The 25853-nt window shown below is 58.2% G+C and overlaps 1 protein-coding gene across 2 annotated transcripts in view; it reads right to left on the bottom strand.

The window, feature by feature from the left end:
- Nucleotides 1-1400: 1400 nt before the first annotated feature.
- SEZ6L (seizure related 6 homolog like) overlaps nucleotides 1401-25853 on the bottom strand; it is a 36155-nt gene continuing 11702 nt past the window's right edge. The window contains exons 2-17 of one of the 2 annotated variants that reach the window (XM_015644310.1): nucleotides 15512-16246; nucleotides 14748-14881; nucleotides 11318-11510; nucleotides 10673-10858; nucleotides 10153-10318; nucleotides 9336-9502; nucleotides 8330-8524; nucleotides 8106-8244; nucleotides 6306-6502; nucleotides 5004-5198; nucleotides 4576-4767; nucleotides 4145-4339; nucleotides 3787-3819; nucleotides 3551-3665; nucleotides 3253-3355; nucleotides 1401-2970 (exon numbers count right to left, since the gene is read on the bottom strand). In XM_015644310.1, coding sequence (XP_015499796.1) covers nucleotides 2941-2970; nucleotides 3253-3355; nucleotides 3551-3665; nucleotides 3787-3819; nucleotides 4145-4339; nucleotides 4576-4767; nucleotides 5004-5198; nucleotides 6306-6502; nucleotides 8106-8244; nucleotides 8330-8524; nucleotides 9336-9502; nucleotides 10153-10318; nucleotides 10673-10858; nucleotides 11318-11510; nucleotides 14748-14881; nucleotides 15512-16246 — 2975 coding nt within the window. In that variant the 3' untranslated portion in view covers nucleotides 1401-2940. The remainder of the gene's footprint in view (nucleotides 2971-3252; nucleotides 3356-3550; nucleotides 3666-3786; nucleotides 3820-4144; nucleotides 4340-4575; nucleotides 4768-5003; nucleotides 5199-6305; nucleotides 6503-8105; nucleotides 8245-8329; nucleotides 8525-9335; nucleotides 9503-10152; nucleotides 10319-10672; nucleotides 10859-11317; nucleotides 11511-14747; nucleotides 14882-15511; nucleotides 16247-25853) is intronic. The other variant, XM_015644311.1, reaches the window with a different exon arrangement.

Here is a 25853-nt window from a genome sequence, read left to right as displayed (position 1 = left end):
CACCGTGCCCCCAGCCCGGCCCCAGGCAGGGGGAGCTGCTGTGGCCGAGGCTGCTGGGCCCAGACAAAGCTCCATCCGCAGCACAACGCCTGAGGGCAGTTTATTACCAGTGATTTATTAAACTGCTCCAACTTGTCAGCAGCCACTTTTTTTTTTTTTTTTTTTTTTTTTTTTTTTTTTTTTCCCCTTCATCTTAATTCTCTGGCAATCTCTGTCCAAAAATAACCCAAGCTCCCTCCCCCAGGAATCCTCTGCATCAGAGCCTTGGCTCCCTCGCCCCCTGTGCATTAGCCTGGCAGCTGCTGAGCAAAGCCATTATGGATGTCACAGCGTAACCTTGGTTAAAAGCACGTTTGGGGAGGGAGGGCAGCGCTGTTGCATTGTTTTGGGTGCGGAGGGGCAGGTACAGATGGGAAGCCCCAGGTTTCCTCGGCCGGGCATTTCCCCGGCTGGGCTGAGCATCCCCGTCCCTCCCCGCTGCCAGGGACGCTTGGGACTGCTGGTGCCAGGGATGCTGTTCCAGCTGGGGGGTCCCGGTGGCGCTTGGCACCCCTTGGCGAGGTGACAGTCACCGTGCTGCCACCACGCTCTCAGGCCGTGTTCAGGGCTTCCCCCGCAGGACCTTGCCCTGCCCACACCTGATGCTGGAGGAAAACCTCGTGGGGGCTTGGTTCTGTCCCAACCAGAGCAGCTCAGCCCGGAGAGGGAGCAGGGAGCAGGGAGGGACTTTTCCCACCCAGCCCTGGGATCCTCCTAAGCTGTGCCTGCCTGCCCTGTGTGGGACACGGCCGGCGTGCAGCCCCCTCCTGTCCCCACAGTGGTCTCCCTGTAGTTTTGGGGAGCTGCCAGGTGACAGCCACAGGCAGGTGAGCAGGGCACAAGCAGGATGGGTCCCCACAGACCCCCTGCCCAATGGGGTTGGGCTACCAGGGCTCCCCAAAACTTTCTGCATGTCCTCCATGACATGGCCAAGGGTCTCCAGCGGGGTCCCAGTGCCTTGGGGCAGCACCCAGACCCCCATCCACTCTGTGAGACATCACTGGGCTGGGCTGGCATGGGAAGGGGCAATGCTGAGTGCAGAGGGTACAGGGGGGGCCAGCACTGGCTCCTGTGGGGAGATGTCCCCAGGTCACCTCATGTCCCAGCAGGGCTCAGATGCCTCCATCCCACAGGAGCAGGGAGCACTGTGGAGCTACACCAGGGCAGCACCTGGCTCTCAGAGCCAAGCCAGTGGCACTGGGCCACCATCCCACAGCAGGGCATGCAGCGTGCCTGGCCCTCACCCTGCCCTGAATGGCCACAGCCTGCGGCCAGAGTCTCTGCAAACTGATTTCAGACATTTAAAAATACAGAACAATTCTTATCGAGGATATACTGAACGCTAGAGCTTCCCACGGAACTACTTTATCATGTTCAAAAATATTTAATCCCAGCAATTTTCACATTGTTCTTATAAAAACAGACATGTATGAAGGGAAATGAAATGCTTCGTACATTTTTTGGCACATTTTTTTTTCTCTTTTTTTTTTTCCTTTTTTTTTTTTTTCTTTTAACCGTTACAAATTACAAACACACATTCGTTGTTTTGAAAGGAAAACCCCTAAATCCCAGCTGTACACCGCAGAGCTGCACCAACCACCCCGAGCTCACCCAGCCTCCCGCGCTTGCCATTGTTCTACAAGGACAAAGGAAGGACACCGGCAGCCAAGGACGTGGCGGTGCCTTCGCTGCCCTCCCCAGGGACTGGCTGGGGGACAGCAGGGACGAGGTTGCCCTTTGGGGGTCCATGTCCCCACTGCTGTGTGGCTCTGGCAGGGGTGATGCAGTGAAGGGGATGGCAAAGGGTGGGACTGAGGGGCAGATTTCTGCCTCTTCTGCTCCCCACAGAGCTCCTGTGCTGAAGCCTCCACACATCCCACCTGCCTCTTCTTCTGAACACCTCCACCTTCATCCCCTGCCCGGCCGTGGGACCCAGCCAGGTGTGGATCTGGGAGGTGCAGGGTGGGCAGAACAGCACAGCCCACCCCAGGCCCCTCCTGCAGCAGGAGCCAGGGAGCCCAGCCCATCCTGCTTACCCTGAGATGCTGCCGGGGGACAAGGAGCGACCTCCGGCCATGCCGGGTCGGGTGTTCCTGGCAGGGTGATGGGAAGTGCTGCTGGAGAGGAACAACGGGCAGAGAGCAGAGAGGCACCGGCTGGGAGCTGTGCTCGCTCCAGGGTGGCTTCCAGGACGACTTCCAGGGCTCCCAGCTGTGCTGGGCCGGCGGCTGGGTGGCACTGGTTGGTGCTTCTCGGCAGAGCATCGCCCCGGAGTCCTGGCTCGCTGCCTCTCCACATCCAAAGTAAAGTGGGAAAAGAAAGCAGCACGTACCTCACCAGGCTGTCCCTGCTCTCTGGCTCTGCAGCGAGGACTGTCCCTGCACCACTGCCCCCCGAGCCCCCCGGGGAAGGGTCCCACTTTGGGAGCCGGGAGCTGCAGGATGGGAGCCTGTGGGGGGACCCTGCGCTACCTCAGCTCCCAGCAATCAACCGCAGGCTCTTGCAATGGAGACATCTTTAATTTTTGACAACATCAGAACCGCAAAAATCCCCCTGCGTCTGTGTGGGCAGTGCCGAGGGACGCTCCGCCATGGAGGGGGACATTCTGCCATGGATGGGGGACACAGCAGTGCCCCCCGTGACCCCCTGGCCTCACCAGGACCCAGCTCTGCCCCGGCTCCCGCTGCTGCCTGTGCCCAGGGCTGGGCAGCACACCTATCGCAGTTTAAATAGAATAAATACAGTGAAGAAAACAGTAAAATCTTCAATAGAGAGGCAAAAGGAAAGACAACAGCAGGTCCGGGGGTCCAACCAAACTCCACGTGGTCTCTGGATTAGTTACTGAGGAAGTTCTATGAGAGCACATTAAGTTCGCTGCTGGAGACTCTCTTACCGCTGTCCTTATATCGAAACCTCATATTCTCGTGTTTCCTGCAAGCAAGGAGAAGCCAGTTGAGGGCAGCAGCTGCATTTCAGGATCATCTCCCCATTCCCAGGCAGCAAGAGAGATCCTGGGTGTTGTTTTGTTCCCAGGGGAGCGATGCCCTCGCAGCCAGGTCCCCTCAGCCCCCTGCACCTCCCGACCCACGCGGATGGACTCGTGGCCCATTGCTCAGTGTTCCCGCAGAGCCTGGCTGGACTCATCCCGTGGCTGCCCAACCAGCCCAGCCCCTCAGGAGTGTCCCTAGCGAGGACAGGCAGAGCAGGACTCACCCCTGTCTCATAAATCGGGTTGTCAAACTCCGTTTCTACCGTGATCTGGCTGTAGGGGTGGGAGTACATGAGGGGCAGGCGGAGGCTGGAGTAGTACCGACACCTGCGGGGAGAGGCGGAGTCGCTGGGCTGCACGGACTGATTCCAGAACCACATCCCCCCATCCCTGCTCCTCCCAGCGCCCCGGGCACCCCAGAGCGCTCCCAGCACCATGCCCGGGGCGTGTGGCTGGCGGGGGCGATGCTGAGCCAGCCCTGGCCGAGCCCCCCAGCTCGGTGCCAGCCCCCTGCAGCCCCACCTGGTGAGATAGATGTACGCTCCTCCCAGCAGCAGGGAGATGATCAGCACCGGGATGAAGATGGCCAGGGCCATATTTCCCCCCTCGAGCGACGTCTCTGCAGCAGCTTCTGCTACTGAAAGGACAAGATCTATTATGTTGGCATTTGCAGGCACCGTGTGATCCCCTCTCTGCCTCTCCCCCTCCTCCCAGGCTCCACCGGGATCCTGCGCATCCAGGAAATCCACGTCACTCACCTTCGAGAGCGTGTTCAAAGCTGTCTTGGTTCACTGGGAAGAGAGACGGAGAGTTACTGGTCTGTAGCTGGGTTTGACTGGGTGCTGGCAGCTGTTTCCTACTGGGAAACCCAAACCTGGGATCTCCTGCCCCATTTGGTCCCAAAACCACGCTGCAAACTCCCAGTTTTTAATAAAGCTCTTGGTGTCTGTCAGCATGTGGCCAGGACTGAGCAGAGCCCAGATCCAGAGAAGCTCCAGGTCTCAGCTGAGTTCAGCTCCCAGCTGGGGCTGCAGCCAGACCAATGTCCCCAGGCTGTCCCAGGTTGGGGACAGAGTTGTTGGCTGTCCCCTTGCCCCACATCCCCTTCCCTGTTACCTTTGCAGATGGGCAGGGGGCCGCTCCAGTGGGATGGCTGGCCCAGGATGCATTTGATGGTCACCTCCCCCATGAGTTCAAAGCCTTCATAGCACATGAAGGTCAGGGACTCTCCTGGCAGGTAGAGGCGCTTGTAAAGAATTTGGTACCCGTTTTCTGGCAGTCCTGGGTTATCACAGGCCAGCGACTCCTCAGCTGAAAGGGAACAAAAGACATCCAGGGTGAGCCCAGGGCTTGGGCTGCCAAGGGACAGAAGCAGCCTGGGGGCAGTGAGGAAGCACCCAAGCTCTCACCCCACTCTGCTTCCAGGTAGCTCAAGGATCTGCACCACCCCCCACAGCTGGGCAGGGTCCTGGCTGCAGAAAAGTTCCACCCAGGACCCCCAGAGAGAAGCTGGACTGCAGGGGAGCAGGAGAGACCACCGGACTTACAGACACAGTGCGGGAGCCGCGAGGTCCAGATGGGGGTCCCGGTCTCGCGGCTGTAGCAGGTGAGCAGGGAGCTGCCCTCCAGCACGAAGCCGGGGTTGCAGGTGTACTGGATGGTGGTGCCCACCAGCAGCACCGGGTCCGAGATGAGGCGGGTGGAGTGCTCCACCTCCCCCGGGTCCGTGCAGTACATAACTGGGGAGAGAGGATGGCTGAGCGGGGAGCCCCTCGGAACTGGGAGCCCCTCGGAACTGGGAGCTCTTCAGAACTGGGAGCCCCTCGGAACTGGGAGCTCTTCAGAACTGGGAGCCCCTTGGAACTGGGAGCTCCTCATCTGGGAACCCCTCAGACCTGGGAACCCCTCAGACCGGGATCAGTGCTGTTCCAAGGTGTGGGATGGGGACAGCAGCCCCTTCCTGTGGGGCACTTACTCTTTTCACAGAAGGGGGGGTCGCTGCTCCAGCTGAGGTCCCACTGGCAGGTGAGGGTGTCACTGCCCACGATGTCATAGCCCGGGTCACACTGGTAGGTGATCTTGGCCCCTCTCACCAGCTCCGTGTGTGACGTGGTCTTCCAGCCGTTCTGGATCTCGGGCAGGTCGGAGCAGGAGTCATTGCGGGACACCTCTGCAGACAAGAAGGATCCTGGTTGTCACCCACTGAGCAGCACAGCCCTCCCCAGAGCCACCTCAGCTGGACACATGGCTCTCCCCAAGGGCCTGTCCCTCCCCACAGCTCTCCAGCCCCATGCTTCACAAATGGCACAGCTGGGCTGTGAGCAGCATCCCCTGGGCACAGGGAGAGGGCAACAATGGGGGACTGGGGCTCTTTGAAGCCTCCCCAGCCCTGATCCTACAGGCAGGTAGAGGGCTGGGCTGGTGAAAGTGGGGCAGTGTCTGTGCTGGGGTCAGGATAACCTGGGAACACCAGGCTCAGCTCCAGCTGTGGGTGCAGGAAAGGTGCCATCGCCATGGTCACAGCACAACTGGTTTGTTCACAGGACGATTTGTTCCCTGCTTCCTCCAGGCTGGTTTGCTCAGGTGAGGGCTTGTGTCCTGCCCTCCCCAGCCCCGTGTGCTGCAGAGCACTGAGGAGGGCCCTGCAGTCTCCCAGGTGCTCTGCACTGCAGCTCCCTCCGTCTGTCGTAGCCAGGGCTTCCAGCAGTGCACAGAAAACATGTCTGGAAGGAGTCTGGCACAGGCAGCAGGGTGGGGGAGAGGCAGCCAGGAGGCACAGGTAGCCGTGGGGATGGAATGCCCTTCCCAGTCCTTGTCCCTGCCACGGGCAGGCACAGCTGTCCCAAAGGACAGTGGAACAGATGTCTCCAGGTGCAGTCTGAGCCGCTCTGGAGCAAAGAGATGGGAACATCCATCTCTGGAGCCCACCCAGGGACTGGCTTCAATGACCACCCCTGCCATCATCCCCTGCCTGACAGGGTGTGTGTGGGGATCCTGTGTCCCTGTTCCCAGCAATTTCTTTCCCTCTAGGCCAGACCAGGGCTAAGAGGGAGCAAAACCACCTTGTTGCCAGCCTGAAGGAGGGGAGACATAGAGGGACACCCCAGAAGTGACTGACCCAGAGACTGCAGCTGGGCTGGGGGTTTGCAGGAGGTTCAGGGTGGGATGTGAAGGGGGTGTGGTGCCACAGTGACTCTCCCCACTTCCAGCCCCTGCACCTGGACAGTCTGGGCTGGCTGTGCGTCCCATCCTCGCACCAGCACTCTGCTCCCCGTACCTATGTAGTTCATGATGAATCCTTGCCCTTTCCCAAAGATGAGCCCGGCAGGGTCCGAGTGGAACTGGATGGTGAGGTCGGGGCTGGAGGAGTAAAGCTTCTGGGGGCCGCTGCTGCCAACGTACTGCCCCAGGATGCGGGCGGAGAGCTCGTCCCCGTCGTAGATGGTGAGGATGTCGCTGTTGGTGATGTTCAGGCTGAGAGGAGAGTTTGGTTAGAGAGCAGCGTGTGCCGGGAGCCCAGGCAGGACACAGCAGGGACAGCCAGGTGACCTTCCTCCGGGTCGCCTCCCTCCGCGGGGTTCGAGGCCGGCGGTGCCGGCGGCTCCCGGGACCCCGCGCTTGGGAGCGCCGGTCCCGGCGGAGCCGCGCTTGTCCCCGCGGCCACCAGAGCGCAGTGGCGGCCCGCGAATGGCAGGGACGGCCGGGGACACCGGGCAGGGATGGCTGAAGCCTCCGTCCACCCCGGGAATGCGGCTGCTCTGGGGCCGAAGGGGACGCGGGGGTCTCGCTGCTCTCCCCCCGCTCCAAGGCCAAGGGCAGGGGATGGGTGCACACGCCAGGGGACACACAGGGAGGGTTCTCCGGGTGACCGGGACTGGCTGCAGAGGTAAATGATCACATCGACCCCGAGGGTGGGCAAAGACACTCCTTCTCTGCTCTCTGTCCTGCCGTGTCCAGCCCAGCAAGGCTCCCCCGGGGCTGAGAGCACAGCCGGCAGCAGCGCCTGGAGGAACTGGGGCAGGGACAGCCCTCCTCCCCTTCCCTGGGGGAAAGAGGGCCAGAGGAGAGCACCAGGATGCTCCCAGCCACACAGGAGATGCCTGAGCTGATCCCCAAACGTTTTATTAGGAATGATCTTGGAGGGAGCCCAGCTAATCCCCATGGCAAGCTGACATTTGTAGTAAATCTCTGCTTTCTGTCAAACACGATTTTCTCAGTGACATTTATGCCTGATGACTTCAAATCACTTGGCCTCCAGTTCTGCTCAGCCCAAGCACCCACAGAGCTGGGAGAGGTGTGCTGGGAGCTCCCACTTGGGATTTTATGGGGAGCTTTAAAATCTTTATGACTCTAAGCCTCTATTTGAAACACGTCCTCCTCTTGAAAACCCAAAATAGCATCAAAGGAGGCTCCCGCTGCAGCAGCAGCATTACCATGCCAAAAGCTCTCAGCCTGGCATTAGATCCCGTTCCCTTCTGACCCCAGCATGTTCAGCCTGGCCTTGCTGGGTGGCTGTGCTCCCTTAGAGCCTGTATTTCACATTCAGCCCAAAGACTGAGCTGTTTCCATCTCATGGATGCCTCCAGGCTCTCCTAACCCCGCATGACCCAGTAGCACATGGCCACGTGCTGCTGTGGCACCACTCCCTGTGGAGAATTCCAAAGCCACTGGAGCAGCAATTAACTGCTGCTATGGATCCTGTAATGGTCCTTTGAACTCAGGGAGCACCACTCAGTCCTGCCCAGGGTGCCAAGTGCTGTCAAAGAGGATTATGGAAACTCTGAGGGGGAGAACAAGACATAGCAAGAGTCTTCCCTGTGAGAGAGGTGAGGCCCTGGCACAGGTTGCCCAGAGGAGCTGTGGCTGCTCCATCATTGTGGGTTGGAAGGGCCTTGGAGGAACCTGGGATAGTGGAAGGTGCCCCTGCCCATGGGAGATCAGCTTCAAGGTCCCTCCCACCCAAACTGTTCAGGGATTCTGTGATTCCATGGTGGAGGTGAGGGCAGCAGGATACTGCAGCAAAATGGGCTGAGCACTGCTGGGGCAGAGACAGACACTGAGCTCCTGGGCTACTCACAGCTGGATGTCCAGGAAGAGCCGCTTCTCCTCACCCACATGGATCCTCCAGATGCAATCCTCCCCCTCCGTGTAGGGCTCCGGCCAGTTGGGGGACAGGATCACCCCGGCCACGGCCGTCAGCTCCCCTCCACATGTGGCTGTGGGGGCAAGGGGCAGGCAGGGCTGAGCAGGGGCCCAGGGCTGCTCACCCCAGAGCCAGCAGTGCCCACGGGCAGGACTGACCTCGGCACAGCGGCTCCGTGTCATTCCAGTAGGGGTCCCGCATGTTGATGCACTCGATGACGGCAGGGCCCTGCTCCAGGGAGTGCCCAGGGTCACAGGTGAACTCCACCGTGGTGCCCAGGTTGTAGGTGGGGTCAGAGGTGGTGAAGTTCCCGTTCTGGATGTAGGGCTCGTAGCAGTGGCCCCGCTCAAAGGCTGGAAGAGATCCCTGTTAGCTGTGGGACACGGAGCTTCTCCTGTCTCACTGAGCTTCCCTGGGTGACCCCCAGTCCCTGCTGCTGTCCCCATGAGAACCTGACCCCTGCATCCCCTCCATGGCCTCTTCCACTGAATGTTTTACAGGCAATTAGGATTAACAACCATTTATCTGTTCTGAGCCATGCAGGCCTAACTAAACCCCGCTCCCATGGGGGATCAGCACTGGGGATGGGCTCTGCCGGGCACTGTGCCTCCTGAGCTGGGGATGCTGAGCCATCCACCCTGGGATTGCTGCGTGTTACTGAGCCTGCTCAGGCCACAGGGCTCCCCTGGGAATGATCCTATAGCAGGATCCACTTAAATGGCAACGGGAGCTGCAGAGGGGCACCAGGACAGCTGGGGACTGTGGACCTGATTTTCTCAGAACCTGAGGAAATTACACGCTGTCAGTAGCTGATCTGTTCCCAAGAAAAAGTTTCTTGGGAGATCTCACACTCAAAGACAACATTTATAAACCATCTTATTTTCTCAAAACAGTTCTGGACAACTGTAAATAGCCTGTTTATCTCTTGTCCCACCAATGGGACAAGAGGTGGCATTCCTTTGACCAACCATGTTAACCCTGTAGTGTAAGACCCTATAAAAGCTGAAAAGTTCAGAGAATAAAAGGCCCCTTTTCCTAGCAACGTGTTCTGGTGCCTGCTATGAATCCACACTTCTACATCGTGTCCAACAGCGACAGGGGACAGCTGAGTGTCCACAGCTGAGCCTGGCACTGCCCTCGGGTCCCGCCATGGGGACACAGCACCTTCAAAGCGGATGTTGAAGGCCGTGGTGGCCGCGGGCTCCTCGGCGCGGAAGTCGATTCTGATGGAGGAGCCATCGCTGATGACGCCCTCGAAGGGAACGCTGTCGGCGCGCAGCGAGTCGTAGAGCACGGCCGAGCGGTTGGTGTCCCCGCTGTACACCACCATCCTGCGGGACAGCAGCGACCCTCAGCCCCACACAGTGACGTGCAGCAGCTGGGACGAGCTGGGAGCATTCAGATTTTGGTATATCCTGGGCCCCTCTCTCCAGGATGGACATGGAGGGTGTCCAGAGAAGGGAGCAGAGCTGGGGAAGGGGCTGGAGCACCAGGAACAGCTGAGGGAGCTGGGAAACGGGTTCAGCCTGGAGAAAAGGAGGCTCAGGGGGGACCTTCTGGCTCTGCACAATTTCCTGACAGGAGGGGACAGCCAGAGGGGTCATGCTCTGCTCCCAGGGAGCAGGGACAGGACCAGATGTGTCAGGGAAGGTTTAGACTGGATATCAGGGAAAGTTTCTTCCCCAAAAGGCCTGACAAGATTGAAACAGGCTGCTGGGGGCAGTGGTGGTTCCCATCCTTGGAGGGGTTTAACAGCCATGTAAACATGGAGACACGGTTTAGTGGTGGCCTCAGCAGTGCTGGGGGACAGTGGAACTCAATAATCTCAGGGGGTTTTCCCAACCCAAATAATTCCATTTTTCTATATTTAGTGCCCAGCAAAAGGCCCTGCTCCTCAACCCATGCAGAAGAAGCCCCTTGGAGCTCCCTGGAAACTCTCTGCAGTCTCAGGGCTGTGGGGAAACAGCTCCTGGAGTCTCACCTGTCCTTCTCAGTCAGCAGGAGCTTCTCGAAGTGCAGATGCAGCTTCTGGCCCGGGGGTGCCCCGATGGCCCACACGCAGTACATGCTGCCAGACTGGTTCCCGCTGTAGCTGGGGGACAGCACGCGGCCGATGGTGGCATTGTGGACTGTCCCTCCACAGGGAGCTGCAACAGAGCACAGCCCCGCTGGGATGGGCACGGGGACAGCGGCATTTGTGTCCCCCCAGCCCAGGGGTGACCCCACTGCCTGGTGCTCCTCAGAGTGCCCAGTGCACAGACCTCTTGCCTGGCTCTGCTTTGCTCTGTACATATTTATACTCACAAATGCATATTTATACTCACACATAAAATCTTCATTTCCTTTCCCTTTGCTGCCTAATTGAGGGGACAGATTCTGCTGTCACCACCTGACCACCTGTGGCACCTCAGGCCATGCTCTCATCCCCTCCCAGGACCACATTCATCTCATGGGGCAAAGAAGGGGACTCATGTTTCCCAGCCCCAGGGATGTGCAGGTACCTGAGCAGATGGGCTCGGGGCTGCTCCAGTGCGGCCGGGACGCGTTGATGCAGGTCAGCATGCGGGGGCCCTGCAGCTCGTAGCCCAGGTGACAGTGGAAGTGAGCGATGCCACCCGAGTGCAGATCCATCACCGTCACGTCTCCAAAGTCAGGTCTCCGTGGGAAGTTGCAGCTCAGCATAAACACTGGGACAAGCACACATTGGGAGCTCGGGGCTCAGCTGCTCCCATCCTCCCCGTGGGGACGTGCTGGATGTGCCCACGTGTCACACAGACCAGCGGCAGAGCACCACCAACCCCCCGCTGCCGCCGCTTCCCCACCTGTTACCGCTCTTGCCCAGACCCAGTTTCTATTTTAAAAATAATTTGCTGGAACTCATTTATTTTTTAAAGCTCTTGGAGGTAAAAAATAGACTGGCAGTGTGAGTGTGTGCAGGAGGAGCTGCTGCACGGGGACAGAAACGGGGCAAGGCAGGTGTGAGAGGCACAGCCAGCACAGGGCTGGGGACATCAGGGCACACTGACCCCTCTACCCTGGGCACAACACCTCCACCGATGCTGTGGGCACAGGCAGGGGGTGAAACAGGAGCCCACTGGTTTGGGACTGGCCCCAAACCCCTGTACCCATGTCGGGGACACACTCACCCTGGTAGTGGAGCTGGAATGTCCCCACCACGTCGTCCTGGAAGGTGCGGAAGTAGACGGAGATGGTGTTGGTGGGGCTGCGGATCACCTGGCCTTCCACCAGAAGGGTTTGGTTGGCCAAGACCACCAGGGCATCTCCATCCACGCCCCGGATGGACAGCACCTCCCCATCCGACAGGTTCACACTCTTCACCTGCGGGGAGCAGAGACCTGTGAGCTGCGGGGACAGGTCTGTCTGTCACACAGACCCGCAGAGCATCACACCAGAGCAGCGCTGCGACAAAACCAGGGCACTCCTCAGGGTTTGGTGATCACCCCATGCACCAGGAAACCTCCCCAGGATCCCTCACCCCACCGGGGAGCCACACAGCGAGTGCATCTAATGAGTAGTTCCAAAAGGCTTTAATTATTATTTGGAAATAGCTGAGCAGTAACCTCACATTTACATTTCACGTCCATTTAGCTTAATAAATGGGCTCATATTTCAGCAGAGAGATGCTCATCAGACCGTTTGTTTCCCTGAGTGTGCGAGGCCCGGGGCTCTATATTTAGCACCAGCCCAGCCGTGATTGGGAGCGCTCCCGACGATGTTGTGACTGGAGGGATTTGTGGCTGTTGTCACCGCCGTGCCCACCTCCCCCTGGCACACAGGGCTGGGATGTGCCCTGCTCCAAGGGCACTGCATGGAGCCATCCCCAGCCCTCAGCATCCTGAGCCTGCTCCACAAGGAAAATCCCTGGAAAAGCCCGTTCTTCACAGCAAAGTTGGATTAACATCCCCAGGCTGGTTCAGAGCATGCCTGGGTTCACCCCAGCCTGTGTTTCAATCCACGAGGAGCTGATTTTGCCTTGTTTTTCCAGCTGGGTTCTGGAAGAGCCACATGCAGCTCTGACCCCTAGCCTGCCCTGGGTCATTTCTTCTTTTCCAGGTATTGTCCCAAAAATGCATCCCCAGCATGGCCAGCATGCACTGTGGCTGGTGGGATGGCTCAGATCTGATTATTAATAAATGGGATAAATGAATTGAGTGTTATTTGGGTGAATTATTTGGAGTCCAGGTATCCAAGTGGGCTCCATACGACAACAACAATTTCCCTCATCTCCCACTGGGACAGAGCTTTGCTTCTCCATCTGGGTCTGGATCCCTGCAAAGATTTTTCCAAGGTGTTTCTAACAGATTTTGTTCTGCTTGAAGCCAAACCTGTTCCCCAGCTGGCTCCCTCCAGCGCTGGTGGCACCACGCACATGACACAGAGCCAAAACCACTCCGGGAAATTGGGAAGGGGATTTGGGGGAGCAGCTGGAGCGGGCAGAGCTCTGCAGAAGGGAGGAAGCTGGGGATCAGTGATGGGTGCCACGGGACACACACACACACACACTCGGCTCCACCATCAGCCTCCCCTGGGTAAAGCCAGGGGAGCAGGGTGCCATTCCCTGTGCCAGCACCAGGCTGGCATTCCCAGAGGAGCCCGGAGGAACCAGCGAGTGCAGACGCTGCTGTGGCACCGCGCCAGGGACCGTCAGCCCTGCGAGAGGGACCATATGTGTGAGCTCCTGCCAGGGGCTGGGAGCACAGGCTCCGGCTTCAATCACAGCCTGCACCGACAGCAGCTCCTCCAGAGCCTTGGGAAGGCAGGAGGGATCCTCGAGTCAGCCTGCCAGCCTCGCTCACCCACTGGAAAAACCTCTTTAGGGAAATTCTATTTCCTGCCAAGAAGATTCAGGAATTTTAAAAATAAATATAATTTCACGAAGCATTGGGAGAGCTGGCTGCTCCCCGCTCCCAGGGCTGCCCTGGCACAGGCAGGGACACAGCTCTCCCTGGAATGCTGTGAGGGGTGCAGGGAGGGGCAGGGAGCTGAGCAGGGACCCTGAGCTCTCACACAGCCCGGGGCAGCTCCCAGCCTTTCCCAGAGCCATGCCAGGCATCCAGGCTTTGTGCCCACTCCTCCCCAAAGGCAGATTTCCCTGCAGTCAGTGAGGGTCTGACTCCAAAGGAAGTGGAGGGTCCCTGTGTCCTCCTGCTCCCGGTGCCTGCAGGAGCAGTTTTGGGCAGGGCTGGAATGCCACAGCCATTCCTGCCACCACCAGGCTGTGCCACAGCCCCTGCAGGGAGAGCGAACAGCCCGTGTAGGGCATCCTGTCCCAGGAGCTTCCCTTTCCTCCTGCAGGTGCCTTTAAAGAGATTCCCAGGGTAAGAGGCAGCACCTCCCCGCTACAGGGGCTGGGAATCAAATCCAAACCTCTCCGAGGGGACCCCATACCCCACAGCCCGGGTTCTCCAGTGCCTTTCCTTTGGAATTCACCTCCCAGCCCCGAGCCCGTGGTGCTGCAGCTCGGGGCACTGCCAGCTGCAGATGAGGCCACGCTCCACCAGCACCGACCTGCTGTTGTGATTTAATTTGTCTGAAACACTCCGAAGATCAGCAAAGCAAAATGCAAAGCTTGGGGGGGTGGAGAGGCCAATTTTATGCTCCATTAAAACCTCAGCTCGCAACGGAGTGAGGTCAGGAGTGGTGTCACCTGATGGATTATGGACAGAGGCGAATTTACAGCGGAGCAGCCTGTCTTTAGCACCCTGTGGATCCGAGGAGACAGTTGCTGTGTCCAGTTTCCACTGCCATGGAAAAGTGGCTGAGCTGCTCAGACTCTCTGGTGCTCAACCTGCACCACTGCTGCTCCCAGGGCAACCTCCCCACCAGGGCTGGCAGCCACAGCAGCCTCGTGGCCTGGGGACAGCCCCTGCCTGTGTCCCCAGGGGACAGTGGGGACAGCCCCCTGGAATTCCTGCTCCTTTTAATGCACGCTTTTAATTACGCAAATTCAAAGTGAAGGGATTTTAATTGGATGCATGGAGGAAACACAAGAAGAAAGGGATTGCAGGGAACATGGGGACCCTGGTTTGACCTGGAGAGTGTTTAGAACGTGCAGAGGTGCCTGCCCTGCCTGCAGCCTCACCAGGCTGAGGGATGCTCATTTCAGGGGGAGCTGGTGGTGCAGTGGTGCACATCAGCTTGGGTGAGACCCCCTGCTCTGGTGGGTGGGCATTTGCCAGGCAGCTGTGACACCCAGAGAAGGAACCAGGGCCACCCTCCTGGGCTTCCTGCACCCTCAGAGCCACCCAAACCTCTCCCAGAAAATGGGTGGTGCAGAGGGCAGGGAGATGGTGGCCCCTTCCCATCAAGTGCCTTTTTAACAACCTGCTGCCAGCTCCTCTTGCTTAAATTAATTGCGTGACATTTAAAGAGCTTGATCATCGCTGACATTCAGGATGTTCCAGCTCCCTCCTAGAGTTCATTTATTACAAAGCCTCAGAAAAATCTACTTTTTCCCCGGGAAGGGGTATTTCATCAAGTGAAAGTGCCCAGGGCAGAGGTGCCCAAGGCTTTGCTGCAGTGACCAGGGGGGTCTGGCTGTGGGGATGTCCTCACCTGGAGCTCGACGCCGTAGCCGGTGTAGACGGTGACGTTGTAGGTGCACTGCAGGTACCCGTGCAGGGGCAGCGGGGGGTAATCCGTGGAGTCGATGTAGCCCTCGGGGTCGTGGAAGCTCATGCTGCAGAGCACTGAGGGGACACACAGCGGGGTCACACCGAGGGAAATTCCCTCCCACACCCCAAAACCCAGCAGCCCAGTCCCTGCCCCATCAGTGATCCATGGAATTACAGAATCCCAGAGTGGTTTGGGTTGGAAGGGACATTAAAGCCCAACCCCTTCCATGGGCAGGGACAACTCTCACTATCCCAGGTTGCTCTAAGCCCCATCCAGCCTGGCCTTGGACACTTCCAGGGATCCAGGGGCAGCCACAGCTGCTCTGGGCAACCTCAGCCAGGGCCTCACCACCCTTACAGGGATGAATTTCTTCCCAATATCCCATCTAACCCTGCCCCCTGGCAGTGGAAAGTCATTCTTCCTTCCCTTGACATTCCAAGCCCTTGTCTAAATTCCCTCTCCAGCTCTTGAAGCCCCTTTAGGAACTGGAAGGAGCTCTATGCTCTTCTTGGAGCCTTCTCCCAGCTGTCCCAGCCTTTCCTCATTGCACAAGTGTTTCATCCCTCCAATCATAACGTGCATGAAGAGCAGAAGATTTTAGGCAGCCCCCAAACCCGGGTGGTGGCCTGATTTTGGGGGGGCCCTGCCTAAACACAGGCGTGCTCCCCACCGGTGCCATAGCCCCGTGCCCGTGCTCAGCTCACCCGGGGTGGGCTCCGTGGTTGTGACAGTGGTGGTGACGATGGTGGTCGTGGTGGTTTCCTGGCTCTCCTCCCCCGCAGAGCCGTGCACGTCCCTCTCCGCGCTGTTTGTCGGGATAACGGCAGCGCCAGCGGGAGCGGCCGTCGGAGCCTCTCCAGCATCCCCGGTGCTGCCAGGGAAGGGCCGGGACAGGGCTGGGGGCAGGGTGGAAGGGGAGATCTGCAGCGTGGGGCGGCTGGTGGTGGCCTGGTCCCCCCAGGGCAGCTCGGGGGGGCTCCGCTCCGTGTCCTCTGCTGGCACCCGCGGCCCTGGGGTGGCCGTGGGGAGCCTGGAGCTCCGTGGGCTGGCTGGGGAGGCAGTCCCAGGGGGCCCTGCCAGGGTGGGCTTCAGCCTTGGGTGCTTCCTTCCCGTATTTACTTGCTTTAGAGTCGGTGGCTTTTTCTTAACGGGGGAAGTTTGTTTGGCAGCAGGTCTGGGCGCCGTAGGCAGGAGCGGTGTGGTCTCCTCCGCTGGCGCGGCTTCGTCCTCCGGGGCCGGCAGGACGTTGAGGGCAGTGCCCTGCCCGAGCTGCCCAGCTCCAGGGGCTGAACCCAGGGCATGCCCAAAATCCTCAGCTCCACCAGCCAAAGCCGTGCCGTGCCCGAGCTCCGCAGCTCCACCGCCCGTCTTCCCCAGCGGCTCATCCGCAGCCAGAGGGTCCGGGCTGGGCGGCACCAGCGCTGCCCCCGATCCGCTGTCTGCAAAAAAAACAGGGGAAAGTGGGGCCTGGGCAAAGCTGGGCACGAAATTAGAGCTGTGCTGCCGGTGTGAAATCAGCCCCCTGGGAAGATGTGGCTGCAGGAACACCCACCACTTCCCAAAGAAAGAACCACCGGCCCCCACAGCACAGCACACCCGCCTTGGCAGAGCCCCCTCACGCAAATCCGTGTTGGGAAAACCCAACCCAGCTTCTGTTGGGAACAGGGATGGGCAGGAAGGAGTGAGTGACCAAAGCCACCCAGCTCCGCCCTGGCCAGGGGGTAACTGCATAAATACAGATTTATCCACCACCGTGGGGTGACTGGGCTGTGATCCATGGGCTGGAATTCATCGTGAGCTCTGTGAGACACGCAAAGAGCTCCGAGAGTCAATGCTTTCCATGGAAACAGCAGTTGCCAGGGAAAGCACTTAATGCAGGGTACTTAAAGACCGTAATTCCAGCCCCCTCGTGTCCCCTGGGAGGGTTTGGAGCCCCCCAGAACGCAGGGTCCCTGTCCCTCTGGGGGCATAGGGGGTCTGCAATCCCCCAGCCCCACTGCTGGCCTGGGGCTGCCCAGGCTCACACTCCCCTTGGTGGCTGCACACGAAGGCACCAAGCAATCCCTAACCCAGCTGGGACTGCTGTGACATGCCCGTGGTGGCAGCCAGGCCACCAGAGCACCAGCTCTCCATGGGATGGGGGCTGGAGCAGCAGTCAGGGCTCCCTTCCCAAGCAGACTCCAGACAAACCTCGGCTCACCTCGGTAGCGCAGGTGCCTTAAACAAAAGCACAACTCTTGGGTTACATTTTAACTTGTTTTCTGTTTCAAATTCTGCTGATTAAGGTAAGACTGGAATGAAAAGAAGGGGGGAAAATGGAGCTTTTGTATGTGAATCCTGAAGCACAGGCACACTGCTGGGTGACACCACCCAGGGGGCCGAGGGAGGGCACAAGCAGCCTGTGCAGAGGGGCTGAGCAGCGCTGAAATAACTGACTTTGCTCCATCTTCTGGAAAACAGAAGCAGTTTCTGGCAAGAACCAAAGATAAGGAACAGGGAAAGGCAAAAGCTGGTGAATTAGCCTCAAGGATGGAGCTGCCAAAACTCTTGGCAGTCCCTACACTGCTCCTTGGTCCTGGACACTCTGCAGGTCCCTGGGCTGGTCCTTTGCCCCTGGGACAGATGGGGACAGAGCTGTGCCTGCCCCAAGCCACTGCACCCTGCTGCCACCACCCTGCTGCACCAGCAAACCTGTCCTGGCCCCCGAGGGCTTCCTGGCCTCTCCTGCCATTTGCCACAAGTTAAAACATTAATTCCTTAATTAGAAAGTGGTTCAGCAAACCCATCACCATCACCAATTCCCTGAGTGCCTTAGGAGACATTTCACACACATCATCTGCAACCATCAGCTCTGAATAATCTCCCCCCAGGAAGGTTTGGGTGCCTCAGTGTCCCCACACTTCTGCAGAGCCAGAGCAGGAGCTTCCACACCTTCTGCTTGTTGGTATCTCTGCTTCCCTCTCCATCCCACCCTGGGTTGATCTTGGCCTCCACGGGCACCCTGCCTGGGCTGATGGGGGAAATGTCCCCAAGGCTGTGCCTGTGGCAGCTCTCCTTCCCTGAGAAGTTTTGTAGAGCTCTCATGGGCTCTTCTCTTCCTCTCCCATCCCAAGGCAGGGAGGAGCAGTCTCTGGTTGCTCTCCCATGGCCCAGGTGACACTTTCAGGTCTCTGCAGCAAAAGGGTTTTTCCATGACAGGAGGAGATGGGGCTCTCAGACAGGGGGGAGGAAGCACAGCCCTGGCAGGGGAGGAGGCTCACTGGCCAGTGGGACATGCTGGGACACACTGGGACACACTGGGACACACTGGGACACACTGGGACATGCTGGGACACACTGGGACACACTGGGACACACTGGGACATGCTGGGACATGCTAGGATATGTTTGGATATGTTGGGATATGTTGGAACACCAGCTCACAGCAGGAGTCAAGGATAGCGAGTCCTTAAAGCCCACACGTTCCCAAAACCACCAACCCAGGATTCCGGGGTTATTTGTCATGTGAACCCTAATTCTTAATGGATTGTGCCTTTAAACCATCTTTTATGCCTTTGGAAAGCTGACTAATTCCTTATTAGATCCTTTGCCAGGATGCATTTACTCGATTCTGTCCTTAACAAAGCATGAAATAAAACACTCTGTAAAGCGACTCCTTAATGAGACACTAAACATGCTGCAGTTTGTAAAGGGCAAATGCGCATTCCAGGGGAAGAGAGGGCGGAACACAGCCAGGATGGAGCAGGGGAGGGGCAGGAACAGGGCCCTGGCATCCGGGATCGATAAGGGCTTTTTTCTGCGTTATCAGAAACAGAATTGATCGTCGATCTCAGCTCCTGATTGATCACCACCCCCAAACCCGAGCTGTGCTCCAGCACCTCCCTGGGCTGCCAGACCCTGCTCCCTCCCCATGGAGCTCGGTGCTGCCCCACAGCCCCCACAGCCCCCGGGTAGCCCCTGCCCTCTCACTCCTGCCCAGGGACCATTTGGGAAGCAGAACAGAGTGGCCCCATCCTCAAGGAAGGATTGCAGTGGGTTTCCGTGTTTGCAGGGCCAGGGTGGGCTTTGGTAAGGTCCTTCCACCCTGATCCGAATTCCAGCAGCCATTCTGCCACCTCCAAGGCCCCCATGGGGTGGCAGTGGCCACACAGGATCCCCCCCAGCTGCCAAAACCCATCCTGCTCTGCACCAATCCGGAGCTGCTGGAAGAGAAATGATCACGTTTGACCTTGATCTAATCTGCCCCAGCAGCTCTGGAGGAAATAAACGCTATGGAGATGCACAAGGGGTTTATCTTGTATCTCCATCAGGAGCTCTCCGCTTCTCCAAATCCATGGGAAGCTCCGTGGTGGCCCCGCAGCCCTCGCCAGTCCAGCGAGGCACCGGGGGCTCTGCGGGGCAGCGTGGGCACAGCAGCTGCTCCTGCAGGGTGGGCCAGGCAGGGACAGGGCACTCTGGAGCACAAAGTGACCTTAACACAGAACGGCAGCTCGTCTGCAGGTCTATTCTGGGCTGTGCCTGGATACCGGCTGTGTGCAAACACCGCGCAGGGCTCCGGGGAGGATGTCTCCAACCAGCCTCAGCCCCCGCGGTTTATACTTAGCCGAGGAGGAAGCGCCGGTGCCGAGCCTGGGCTGTGTGTGGGAGCTGCCGGAGGGGCACAGCCCCATCCCAGGGCTGGGGTGGTGGCACCAAGCTCTGGAGAGGCAGCAGGATGGGAGGGGTGGCAGGGCAGCGGCTCCTGGAGCATCTCCTCTCACCCAGACACGGCGCTGGGTGTTTGGGGGCACCAAGCACTCAGCCACCTGAGCAGAGATGGCACAGAGGCACCAAAATCGTCCTCCCCAGCCCCAAAGCTTCATCCCCATGCAAGAGGGTCCCCGGGACCCCCAGCCAGGCCCATGTCCCGTGGGCAGCCGTGGCCAACACGCGAGTGGTGCTCCTGTGGCACCGGGAGAACCTGATTGCCAAGATACCTCAGCCAGAGGGGCTTAGAGGAATTAGAGAGCTGCAAATGCCTGATAAAAGGATGCTGGAATAATCACAAAGGCCTGGTTTCGCTGCTGTGCTCCTGAAAGAGCCAAAGCAGGAGTAGCCGTATCACGGCTCCCATTACTAATGCCGATGGTATCGCCCTGAGCACTGCTCCAGGGAGGGCAGCTGGATTGCTCCAGCTCAGGAATCATGTCCAGAGAGGTTTAGGATCTGATTGTGGCAGAAATGAATAAAGCTGATCCAGGCACTATTAATGGGGGTGTTCAGCTCTGCCTGTGAAGGGCTCAGGGACATTCATGGGTGCTGGACTGAGCTAATCCTGCCTGGAGCTGCTGCTGGCATCATATCCAAGCCCTCATGGACAGCTGGGATTTATCCTGCACTGCCCAGCACCCTCTGCACACAGGCTGAGCCCCTGGAGTTCCTCATTCCCACATGGTCAATGCAGGGGTGCCATGAACCTCTGTGGAGAAATGGGAACACTTCTGCTGGGGATGAGTTCAGCCAGGGCTGATCCAGACCTTGGATAAAGCAGAGAGGTCTAGGCCAGGTCCTGGTGCAATCCTTCATCACCAGGGGGCTGGGGGGTGGGAAGGGGCACTTGGCCATCTTCTGCTCTCCCACCTCTTCCCACGCCAACCTCCAGCGAGTGCAACACACATTTCATCCTCAGGGAGGAAAACAGAGAGTTTGGATGAGAAAAAGCAGGTTGTGTCCATCAAAACACTTTTCTGTGATCAGTTTGGTTTCAGATTTTCAAAGCTTTTGGCCTTGAATCTTAAGGAGCAGAAAAAACTTAATTGAAGCAATCTTTCACTCCCCAAATGTCCCCGCAGGCGGATGCAGCCTCGAAGGCCGCCTGCCTCCAAGCAGGAGATGCGAATCCCAGGTTCTGCAGTTACAGTTTCAGCAGATTAAGTTTTTCCAACAGGAAAGGGAAAAAAAAGTTTTCCTCAAGAGCATCCTGTCAGCTCCCCCTCTAAGCAAATAAAACCGTAGCAATCCCATCTGAGTCATCCCCGTGGGAGCTCCAGCCGGATCCGGGGCTGCCCGCGGCACCGCGAGTTTCGGAGCCGCTTTCCTGGCAAAGGTGAGACAGGGACGGGAGGGCTGTGGATGGATTTCAGCCGAGTGTTCAGAAAAGAGAAAGCTGTTCTCCTCTCTGGCACAAGGATGAAGGAGCAGTGCCTGTCCCTGGGTCCTGCCCACTGTGGGTGACACTCTGGAATTGCTGGGAGCCTCCAGGCTCCAATGGGAAAACCTGGACTGTTGCATGCAGCAGTTAATGGGAGATAATCCAGAAGAAAAAAGGTGCCCAGCTTTTGTTCAGGAAGACAGTGCAGCAGAAAAAGTTGGGAGTTGTTTTCCTCCCATGCCAGGGGACAGCTGGCTGTCCCTCCTGGGCTGTCCCTTTGTGCCACATCCTCTGCAGGCTGGCTGTCACCAACACCTCGCTGATTTGATGCTGTTCTGGACTCAGGCTGGGATGCAGCTGTGTGCTGGGATTCCTGGGGCAGAAAGGGGTCAGGACTCTTTTCTTTCCATTCCCATGAATTTCCCAGTGCCACAGACACTCCGCTGGCCCCTGGGGAGTTTCGGATCTGCTTTAAAATGCTGTTAAATTGCCCATGTGCAGGGGTTTATTTATGCTCATAGGACTGTGGACTGAATATTTCATTTTAAAATTTACATCTGTGTCACTCGAGATGCTCAAATAAGGTTGCCATGGAAACCCCTCATTACTGGGTGAGGATGCTGGCAGTGGTGCCCAGCCCGAGGAGCCGTGGCCGGGAAGGACCAGGCTCTGCTCTCACTGCCCACCCTGCTCCCACACCCAGAGGCAAACCCATCTCTGCTGGGAAGGGCAGAGAGGAGAGAACCATGGAATCACCAAATCCTGGAGTGGTTTGAGCTGGAATGGACCTTAAACATCACTTCATCCCCCTGCTGTGCCACGGGCAGGGACGCCTTCCACTAAACTGAGTCACTCCAAACCACGTCCAGCCTGGCCTTGGGCACTTCCAGGATGGATGGAAGAGAGGTGTTTCACCAACTCCAGCTCTGAGCTGAGGGGCTCAGGGACCTGCTGTGCTGGCAGGGGACACAGGGCTGGGACATGGCCCAGGGGACACCAGATACCCACAGCCCTGGGACGAGACAGGGGGAAATCCCCCCAGACTGACCATGGGCGAGGGGAGTCCTGGTCCAGGTGGGAGCAGGAGCTTCGGGCACTGCTGCAGCTGGGGGCAATATTCCAACAGCAAAACACTCCTGGAAACCTGCTTTAGTGGCAAATCGATCCTGTTTGTGCCTGACTGGAGAATCCACACTGCCTGTGCCTGGCTGGCTGGGCTCGGGAGCAAGGACACCACAAGGAATACGGGAATTAAACTCACAAACCTCTCCCCCCTCTCTCAGCACTCGGGAGGAGCTGTAACTGCTCTAACGATCCACGCAGCCCTGACAGATGCTGGGAAATTACACACTTCTCCGAGCTAGGAGGAAAATGGATTTTCCTCCCCACTGCTGCTCCATGGAGCTGGAATCAGTGAGGATTTGACTCCCAGGCGTCTGTTCTGGCCATGCCAGCTCTGCAGGGGCACCTGTGGCTTTGGGCCACCTGCCCATGGTGGCCTGGCTCCACAGTCTGTGTGTCCCCAGCCCTGGCACCCTGCACTGCAGCATCACCCCCAGCACGGCCTAAATCCCCAGGGATGAGCCCAGCTCCTTCCCGAAGGAATGTGGGAGGAGCAGCAGCAGAGAAGGAGGAAGAGGAATTTAAGAGGCTCATCCAGTTATGGAGAAATCAGATTTGCAGAATGGAAGTGATACAACCTGTGCAGTGCTGGCTGGATCCCTCTGTGTCCCCAGCTCATGGGGGCAGGAATTATCCTGATATTCCAGGACCAGAGAGCAGGGGAGCAAAGTCATCAGGGAGAGAGGAACTTTGGTGATCATCTGAGTTTATCACAGGGTTTTGTGGTACCAAGTGTAAGAAAGGCATATCTGTGCCTTGTTGCAGGCAGACAGATCTGGATGAAAGGAATTAACAGGGTGGGTTGGAGGGGAAATTCATTGTTTTGGAAGTTCATTAGGAAAGAACTTTAAAGATCATCCAGTCCCACCCTGTTCCATGGGCAGGGCCACCTTCCACTATCCCAGGCTGCTCCAAGCCCCGTCCAACCTGTCCTGGGACACTTCCAGCCAGCTGGGACAGCCAGAGGGATAAAGGAGAGAAAGATGATCCCTCCTGTGCCTCTGCTGGGCTCCCCAGCTGGAATGTTCACTCCTCAGGGCCCACCTGGGGAGAGGAAATCGAGTGTTTTGGCAGCTTTTCAGGCTACAAATTGCAGAGGGGGAAGAGAAGCTCCTTCTTTCTTCGCCAATCATCCAGCCCAGCCGTCTACATCAGGGCATAAAATTAAATGGGTTCCTAAAGAGAGAGTATATTTAGCTACAAAACCCCGTTCTAGTCAGCTCTCTGCAGCTAAAATAATTAATCTCCCATCACTGTTAAGATGCAGTGGAGCAGATCTGGAGAAGCGAGTGCTGGGATTAACTCTTTGGGAGCAGGTCAGCCCTGTGAGAGCAGCTCCTGCTCCGCTCCTGCTGTGATGCCAAAGGAGATCCTGGGAGCTCCCGGGGACTCCTGGGGGTCCTGCCTGGCTGGTTCTGCTCAGCTGTGCCCCCCCTGCCATGCCAGCACCTCTCGGTGCCAGTGCTGCAGGAGCCGAGGGCTTGGCAGGGGTGCTGTGCCCTGGCACTGCCTCTCGGGGGATGGAGGGGATCCAGGAGGGATGCAGGAGTGGGCTCAGCCAGATTCCCAGCTCCTGGGGACACTGGGAAACACTGGATACACAGCCCTGAAACATCTGGAGGGATAAAGTTGTCTGATTACTGTCGCTGCCTGTTCCTGTGTCTGGCCACAAGTTCCTGATGGGCTCACTCCGGGGCAGCCACATCCGTGGAATTCACGGCTATTCCCAACCTCCTCTGCCGTCCCACCTGTCCCCAGCTGGGTTTGATTCCATTTCCAGCCCAGCACTGGAAACAGGAGGTGCCAGCGTTGGAGGTGCAGGTGAGCAGAGCAGCATCACAGCCCGGCTCTCCCAGCTCCTGCCCGAGCTCCCAGCGCAGCCCCTGCAGCAACTGGGGGAGAGCTGAGCTGCCTCTGCTCAATCTGCTTGGCAGCTCTTTATTTTCCTTTCACAGGATGTAACAGGAATCACAGCGTGGCTCCGGTCCAGGCTGCCGAGGGAGGAGCAGGGGCTGGCAGCACCTCGGGAGTGTCCCTTGTCCCCCGTGGCCTCAGCACTGCTGCCCATGGCTCCTCTCCTGTTTGTTTGTCCAGGGATAGCCCAAAAATGTATTTTTTTGGGTCCCCCAAAAGCTGTTCTGGGGCATCTCGAGGCAGGATTTGAAGGCCATCAGATCCTGGCCACCTTGCCAAGGTGCCTCAGAGCAATGAGGGTGGCACAGGTGACATCTGGCACGGGGCACACACGGAGTTTTCTGTTCCCACCTCGGGATCACGCAGGGCAGAGGCAGCAGAGCTGGAGCAGCTCAGGATGAGGGAATGGCACAACCTGGACATTCCCCATGTGCCAGGCCATGCTCCCAGCCCCTGTGCAGGGCCTGGTTCTCCCTCCTGGGGACCGAGCGTGGTCCCTGCTCAGGCAGTGTGTCAGGGCAGGCTTTGGCATCACTTGTGTCCCTCTTTGCAGGGGGAATCTTTTTCCCAGGCAGATTCCCAGATTTCCCAGATTTGCTTTGCGTTTTCTCCCCTCACCGAGGCCCCATAGGAACCGTTCAGGCCCTGGTGCTGCCTGGTGCCCTTGAAAAGACCCTGCTGCCTGCTCTGAAATGATGCAGCTCGGGTGCCTAATGACTCCTGACAGCTGGGGAAGGGCCCTGCTGCTGGCAATGGGCAAGGCAGGGACAGGGAGGGTTACTGATGGCTGTGGTTATTACACTTATTGGGCTCCATCGATCAGGGGCTGTGCAGTGAGGCTGGCAGGATCTGGGGCACAGCCCAGCGCTCCCCATTCCTGCTGCCAGCCCCGTGGGCCTGGCACGGCTCAGAACTGCCTGGGATGGCTGAGAGATGAGGCACACTGGGCTCCCAAATGCTCTTCCACAGCCTGGAGCAGTGCCAGATGTGATCAGAGAAGCACAGAATCCAGAAAGGTTTGGGTTGGATGGGCCTTAAATCCATGCAGCTCCTCCCCATGCCATGGGCACCGTGCACAGACCAGGATGCTCCAGGCCCCGTCCAGCCTGGCCTTGCTGCAGGCTGTCACCCCCTCCACTCCTTGGTTTTGCCTTCAAAAAAACAAGCAATATCCTGCATTTCGTTGCTGGATCCTTTTCATGTCAGGCCAGTTTGGGGGGTGGCAGCAGAGCAGCTCCACTGGCACATCCTGCCAGCAGCTCCATATGGGAACTGCAACCCCCAGCACATCCCCGTGTCCAGCCCTCAGCTGTGCCCCTGCCCTGGCTCACTCCTTCAGGAACAAACCCCTTGGCAGACAAGATATGGCTGCAATTCTATCTTGAACTTTTTAATTTTTTTTTCTCACTAAAACCAGAGTTGTTCTGGGGGGCAGAGCAGCAGTTTGAGGCTGGCACAGCCTTGCCCCCCCTCCGTGTCCCAGACCCTGAGACCACCCAGCCCAGCCTGGGCCCATCCCTGAGCTGCTGCTGGTGCTGCTCAGCCCTCACCTCGGACCCAGTGACACTGGTTTTTATATAATTAATTGTCAGCTGTATCAGCCATCAGTGATTTGTGTTTTAAAGATGGCCTGGCAGAACTAATTCCATCGCTGCACGATGCTGTGCTGGATGATGATAACCCATGTACAGCTTCTCCCACGGAGCCTCATGACGAGCTGCTGTGCTTTATTTTAATTAATACAGATAGCAAATATATTTCCATTAGCCATCAGAATGTCAGGAGAGAAGCAGGGTCCTCCTCCATGGTGAGCAGCAGCTTCGCTCCTGGGGCTGGGTGCAGTGCCCAGCCCTGCTGGGTCCTCTCCTCCAGTCACCTCC

The sequence above is a fragment of the Parus major genome, chromosome 15, assembly GCF_001522545.3.
Source record: "Parus major isolate Abel chromosome 15, Parus_major1.1, whole genome shotgun sequence".
NCBI lineage: Eukaryota > Metazoa > Chordata > Aves > Passeriformes > Paridae > Parus > Parus major.
The sequence above is the reverse complement of the archived record's forward strand: the minus strand, read 5'-3'. Positions and strand labels throughout refer to the sequence as shown.